General features: G+C 33.9%; 1 protein-coding gene across 1 annotated transcript; it reads right to left on the reverse strand.

Annotated features, from left to right (window-relative positions):
* Window positions 1-1,247: 1,247 nt before the first annotated feature.
* On the reverse strand, window positions 1,248-2,542 carry LOC116011887 (protein WUSCHEL). Its single transcript, XM_031251309.1, has 3 exons — window positions 2,116-2,542; window positions 1,924-2,012; window positions 1,248-1,667 (listed from the first exon to the last, which is right to left on the reverse strand). Exons 1-3 carry the CDS (start codon window positions 2,540-2,542, stop codon window positions 1,248-1,250), a joined length of 936 nt encoding a protein of 311 aa, XP_031107169.1.
* Window positions 2,543-6,477: the final 3,935 nt, after the last annotated feature.

Here is a 6,477-nt window from a genome sequence, read left to right on the forward strand (position 1 = left end):
ATGGGATATCACAGCTACATAGTAATAAAGTCAGTAGTACTCAAAATTTTTTATCAACGAATATTTTTAATACAATCAATGAATACGTCCTATTACAACAAGAAACCACAATACTATACAAATAATGATTTACACTATATAAACACTATCAAATTGCACGCTATAGTGTTTTTACCCTTTTATTAAATTGGAGAATGTGTTCAGTTTCAACTAAAAAATTAATTAAACTGATATTTAGATTGGACGCTTATTATTTATATATTATATGCTCAACTGGGTAGAATTGAATTTTTTGCGGTCTAAGTCCTTGCTTGAGAGAGAGATTGAGTAATTATACTTTAGGTCTTTAGTGTATGTATTATATAAATTAGAATACACTCAACCATGTTGTTAGAGTATGGAAGGTATATATATGAATAAATATGCTCCATATAGTATGTATATATATTCATCATATCCGAAGTCAATATTTATCAAACATAAGCTATAAATAAGGTAGCCTAGGTTGGTATATATGTCTTTTATGAGAATTTGAATGGAACATAAAACAATTCCCAGCTAGCACATTAGTTTTTAAAATTACACGTATTATCAATTCTTTATAAACAAGTTAGGAAATTAAAGTTGAGAGTAGAATTTCAATCAGGCAAAAAGTGTTGAAAAAAAAGACCCCCTTATTATATAAGCCTTAAGGAGGTGTGTTACTATATATGCAATTATGCATATTGAATGACTTAACACCTTTTGGCATGCAATAATATATATGTAAAAGTGTAGCAAATTAAGTTAGTTGATCAATCCGGTCCAACTTAGACCTTTAAAGAAAAGTCCTAAAAATGATTTATTGTATTGCATAGATACATAATCTCCTTAAATTAGCTAAGTTTGACTATTGGTACTGAATTTTCCATTCCATATATTAACCCATCCATCTTTAAATACATACAATAATGCAGTATGTACCAAATTGGCATGCAATGATGATCTTTAGAACATCACTCACTATTAGCTGGAGTAGTAAATTAAATACATTACAGAATGCCGCAGCTGATTCATTTTGAGTGAGTAGGTTAATTAGCCCTCGGGGCCAGAGAATTTCGTCTTTTGTGGACAAACAGTGGACTGATGAGTGAATACTTAATAATTACAATAATTCAAGAAAATTAAAGAAAACATGTTAACAACACAAGTAATTTAAGGTAGAACTTAACCCATATTTAGTATTAAGATAATGTTTGATGAGGTAGCTAGGGGAAATGGTGAGAAGAAGTGGCAATGTTGTAGGAGTTGAGGGTGAGCTCAAGGGAAGCCCTAGATGCAGACCCATTGTTGTCATAGTGGAACCACTGATCAGTGTTGGTGTAGTATCCGCCGCCGTTGGATGAGTCCTGCGGCGGCTTGCCACCGTAGAAGCTGTGGTGGTGATCTGCGTGTACTGGGAAGAGAGGAAGGGTTTCTGGCTCCTTCTGATCATCTTCATCTTGCTGATCCTCTTCTAGGGTTTCATGGTCATCATAAGTGGACTTGATCTTGTCAAGAAAAGGGTAGTATGGGGTTGATGAAGAGTAGGGATGATGATGATGATGATCTACCCCAACCCAACCATAGTTTTGAGACGCCGCCATTACACACCCATTCCCATTGCTTCCTGCTGATATTGAGCAGTCCTGCTTTTTCAATAACATAACATTATATTACTAAAATTTAACCTTAAACATAAATACTTTGGTTGCCAGCAACCCAACCAAACTGGTCACTGTTAACTTGGTAATCATAGAATTACAAGTTCTCCTTATTTTTTTGATTTGAGTCAGCAGGATATGAAATACTCAGTACCCAGTGTACAAACTCGATTAGTGGCTATGAGTTTCCTGGTTATTAAAAGAACAGTTTTGAACAATTTTTTAAGCATATACTACGTACCCTGAAGCTCCTCTCCATAGCCACAGTGCTTCCATAGCCGCCATAGTTCCCTATCTGACCAACAGCCACCATTCCAGGAGAAGAAGACGCTGGAAACCCCCAAAAAAAGGAAATAAACCATCAAAACATGACATACGATGTAGTGTTTTGTTGATCTTTATTTTAAATCTTTAAGAATAAAAACTAAAAAACCTGGAGGGTTGAAGGTGGAGCAGTGATCTGCGGATCTCCAAACGCCTGGTCTCTGCATTTGCATGGAGAAGGCGGCGGCATCTGGGGGAGCGGTGGCGGAGGCGGTGAGGCGCTTCTTCTGGCGCTCGCGAGCCTTGTGGTTCTGGAACCAGTAAAAGACGTTCTTGCCCTCGATCTTCCCGTACTGCCTCAGCTTGGCGGAGATCCTCTGAATCTGGTCCGCCGTTGGGGACCTCACGCCATTGTTGTAGTAAAGCTCCTTCAAGATTCTTATCTGCTCCGTTGTCGGCGTCCACCTCGTACTGCTTTGCCTGCAAAGGTATCCGTTGCTGTTCTTGCTCCCACTCCCTCCCCCCTCTTCGTTCCCACCGCCCTGCTGGGCTTGGGTTTGATGATAGTATTGTTGTTGTTGTTGTTGAGGTTCCATGGCAGCAAAAGTGCTGTGTTTCTGCAGGTGGAACAAGAAGAGAAGAAAGCAAATGACCTAACAGTGAGAGAGAGAGAGAGAGAGAGAGAGAGAGAGAGGGTTGGTGTCAGTGAGAGTGCATGATCGAGGAGGAGAAGGAGATATCACCAGTTATAAAGAACTGGTTAGGGGGTGTTTTGAGCTGAGGACATTCTATGCTTTCATCGTACAATCTCAACCGTTATTCATTTTTTCTATGTTGTTTCTTTGGTTAAATGTTACGGAGTATAATGCAAATTCTATAATTTGGTAGTAAATACTCTAATACAATTTTTTTTATCCTATTACATTGTAGTATCTGTCAATCTATACTTTCTCAACATGCTAGAAGCACAAATAGTCAATTTGCTTTAAATGATCTCATGACCTCCCATATGGGAAGTCACTACATGTCATCTAAGCACAAGGTGCATGACACTCTAATACAATTCATTTAATTTTTTTTTTTTATTTTTTTTTTACAAAAACACAAAGCTTTATTAACTCTAAGTAGGCAATAATGAAAGAATACAATCAGGATGAAATTTCAGCTTTGACGGTCAGATTGAGAGCCAACCATCCTGATTAGTGTGTGGGCGTTTGTGAGCATAAATATAAATATAAATGTACAGTCCAACTATAAGTTTATACTTTTAATTGGATGGAGCACATGATTCAATTTGGTATCAAAGCTATGCAAAATATCATGGGTTAGAAACTCTACGCCACAATTCAATTGCGCTCTAGTTCGCTGACGTTCTAATGTAGACATACAAAGGAATCAAATGAAGCTATAAGTCTCAAGCATGAGTGAATAATGACAAAAATTAATTTAATTAATTAAAGCTCTCTCTTTCCTTTAATTTGTTTACTCCATATAGAGTTTGGGTAGGGTTCATGTATGGCAAAAATTCAAAATTTAATTACACTAATAATAATCTCAACCATCAACTCGTAATCTTTTTTCTAATGCATGTGTGTGGAATTGGAATGACTACCAATATTGATGTTTGGTTATGTATGACCATATAATGAGAATACATATTTTAAAAATTACAAAAAAAAAAAAAAAGGCAATTGATCCTAATATAATGACATCCAAAGCACCCATATGAACAAAAAAATTAAAACAAAAATCTAAAAACACTAATCCATACATAAAAATCATATTACCAATAAGATAGAATGATACATTTTTTTAAAAAAAAAAAATTAGGGAATGAATGTTTAATGGGAAGGATAATCAAATCTCGTAGTTGTATTTTAAAAAGTTGTCAACCAACCACTAACTATGATTTTAATTTCCATTCATAATATGTAAACTCATAAACCACACAGACCCTAAATATTTGAATTTCTTTTGTAATGAGTAAGAATGAAATAATGGGGTGTTAAGAAGATAGAGAAAAATGGAAGTGTTAATTAATTAGGGGACTGGGGAGGAGCACATGGAGGTGATAAAGATCAGAGAAGGAAATCAGAGGGATATCTGGGAGAGAAGGACTGAAGTTGACAGAGCATGGGATAACAAAAAGGAAGGGACAAAAGAGGGACTAGAAAGAAAGATGGATAGAAAGAAAGAAAGATAGATAGATAGAAAGAAAGATAGAAAAAAAATAATAAAAATTAAAGGTTATTAATTGGTATTCAGATTCAGAGGATGGAGATGATGAGTTGCTTGGATGAAAAGGCATCACAAAAAGTTACTATGATGCATGATTGTATCTTAAGATCAGAGATAGAAAGAGAGAGAGAGAGAGAAAGACAAAGAAAATGTAAACAAAATTTGTTGCAATTCATCATAAAAAATATGATACTTTTCAATTCTGATGAATGAACTAAAGTTAAAGTTATGTAAAACAAGAGAGGATTCTGATTGAATGAATGAATGAATGTTTCTTTCCAAATCATAGCTTGCTTTTATCATTTTAGGGTATTAATTAATTATAATTTTCTAAAAAAATAGTATTTTAATTACAGTAAAAGTTAAATTGTTTTAAATAATTTGTGGCGAATAACTGTGAACTTATAATGAATTTATAATATGAAATCCTACCGAATTATATGCGCGAGTTTATGATAAAGTTTGTTGCATACGCTAAAGAAAATATGAAATTTTTTTTCATATGTAACAATAATGTATGTATATCGTGCAACTATGGCCTGGGAATCCCATTTAATGTTTCTTCTTAGTGTCGAAAAGTAGCATTGATGTCAGAGTCATCTGAGGAGTACTTCTCACCAAAAGTACATCAAGTTTAATGTAGGAGTCGTATGTTTGTTCTTTGTAAATTTCACTTGGCTAATTCATTCTTACCCACCTTTGTAACTTGACCATTTGATAATATCTTGTTTGTAATATTTTTCATTAAGGATCGAGGGAAATTACAGTCACTATCCAAAGGTATGCACAATGCTAAGAGTTAAATTATATAATCAACATGCACACCAACAAAAAAAATCTCACCATATATAGTTGATAATAGTGCGGTTATAAGTCAATAATATGACCAATTTAACTGAAGTTATCTCATATTTGTAATAGTTTTATACTTTATCAAGTATCTTTTCTCAGTCCAAATAATCAATGTCGTACTACTGGAGTCCAACTTTGTGACCATCAAGTTACATAATACGGAGTAGTTTTTTTTTTTTTTTTTGAGAAAAGTTACATAATAGTTGATCATTGCATTTAATACATTATTTTGGATAATTGTTATACTAGGGATCAGGGTTCATATTGACACCTTGATACAAAAATTTAGTACCAGCAAGGCTGCAATTAACACGTTTTGTATCTATTGTTAACAGTTTCTGTACATGTAAACAAATAATTTAAAAATTGGTGACACTTAATATGATAGTTACACGTAGAAAACTGTAATTACATGTTACGAGCGTGTCAATCACATTTAAAATCTGAAGGTTATTTTTGGACCAAGATCAATAATGCCGGTAGATTCTGGTCAAAGATATAATTTGCCTAGTTCAATTTTCATTTATGTATGGTCAGAAAGTTGTGTAACAATAAATTAAAGACAAGAAAAGGTTCATCATTTTCAGAAACGCCGCATTTGAATCGTCCAAGCTGCAACTTTTGCTTTAAATTAAAATCCACCCCGCCCCGGCTACTGCCATAGCCTATAGGCTTTTCTTTCTCCACCCATTATATTCATTAGAGTTTTGTACTGTCTTTTATGATCGAAAGTCGAAAGGATTTGTCTCAACTCCACTCCACACTCACAACACCTACCTTCATTACCACCTTAAACCTTAACTAATGACACCCTTAATTGCTCCCATAATGTTTGTCACTGTAACTATCAAATGCCCATCAAAACGATATAATCCTAAACTTGACTCTTCATGTCTCTATCTAACAACAAGCACATTAATTAATAATATATAATTAGCTTATTAACAAATTTTGACTTGTTTGATCACTATTAGTTGTTTGACTTGGTTAAACAGTCGAGCGTTTGATTAATCAATTTTTTGTAACAGTTTATTGCTCTAAAACATTAAAATTCAAAAAGTTGCTCATGATCATTATCAGTTTTTTGAAAAAATAAATTATACCCTTAAAAGTCATTTTGCATGTAATCAGTTATAAATTAACATCTAATTTACTAAACATCTTTCTACAATTAGCTAATTAATGCTATCAGTTAGTCAAATCCGTTAACAACTATTTGTCAAATACCCTCGTAATATTGAATTTGATCCTTTAGATCTCTACTAGAAATCTGAACATAGACGATGGAGCATTAAGTAAAAGTTGTGGGGTGGTAGCATTGCTAAGCTAAGTGGTACTGCACAGATAAGATTCTGATCTCTAAGCTAAGCTTTGAACCAAAGTTTTGAAATTTTGGTTTTAAAACAGTCTGCCTTGAAGCTTTCCATTTATGGAAAGGAGA

Source organism: Ipomoea triloba, chromosome 3 (genome assembly GCF_003576645.1).
Source record: "Ipomoea triloba cultivar NCNSP0323 chromosome 3, ASM357664v1".
Classification (NCBI taxonomy): Eukaryota; Viridiplantae; Streptophyta; class Magnoliopsida; order Solanales; family Convolvulaceae; genus Ipomoea; species Ipomoea triloba.

What these genes read in the sequence shown, in the direction of transcription:
- LOC116011887 (XM_031251309.1), bottom strand. Translation starts at nt 2,542, where the DNA reads ATGGAACCTCAACAACAACAACAACAATACTATCATCAAACCCAAGCC. An exon ending in CTCCACCTTCAACCCTCCAG is followed by an intron (nt 2,013 to 2,115) that starts GTTTTTTAGTTT and finishes GGGGGTTTCCAG; the next exon opens with CGTCTTCTTCTCCTGGAATG. An exon ending in CTATGGAGAGGAGCTTCAGG is followed by an intron (nt 1,668 to 1,923) that starts GTACGTAGTATA and finishes TTGAAAAAGCAG; the next exon opens with GACTGCTCAATATCAGCAGG.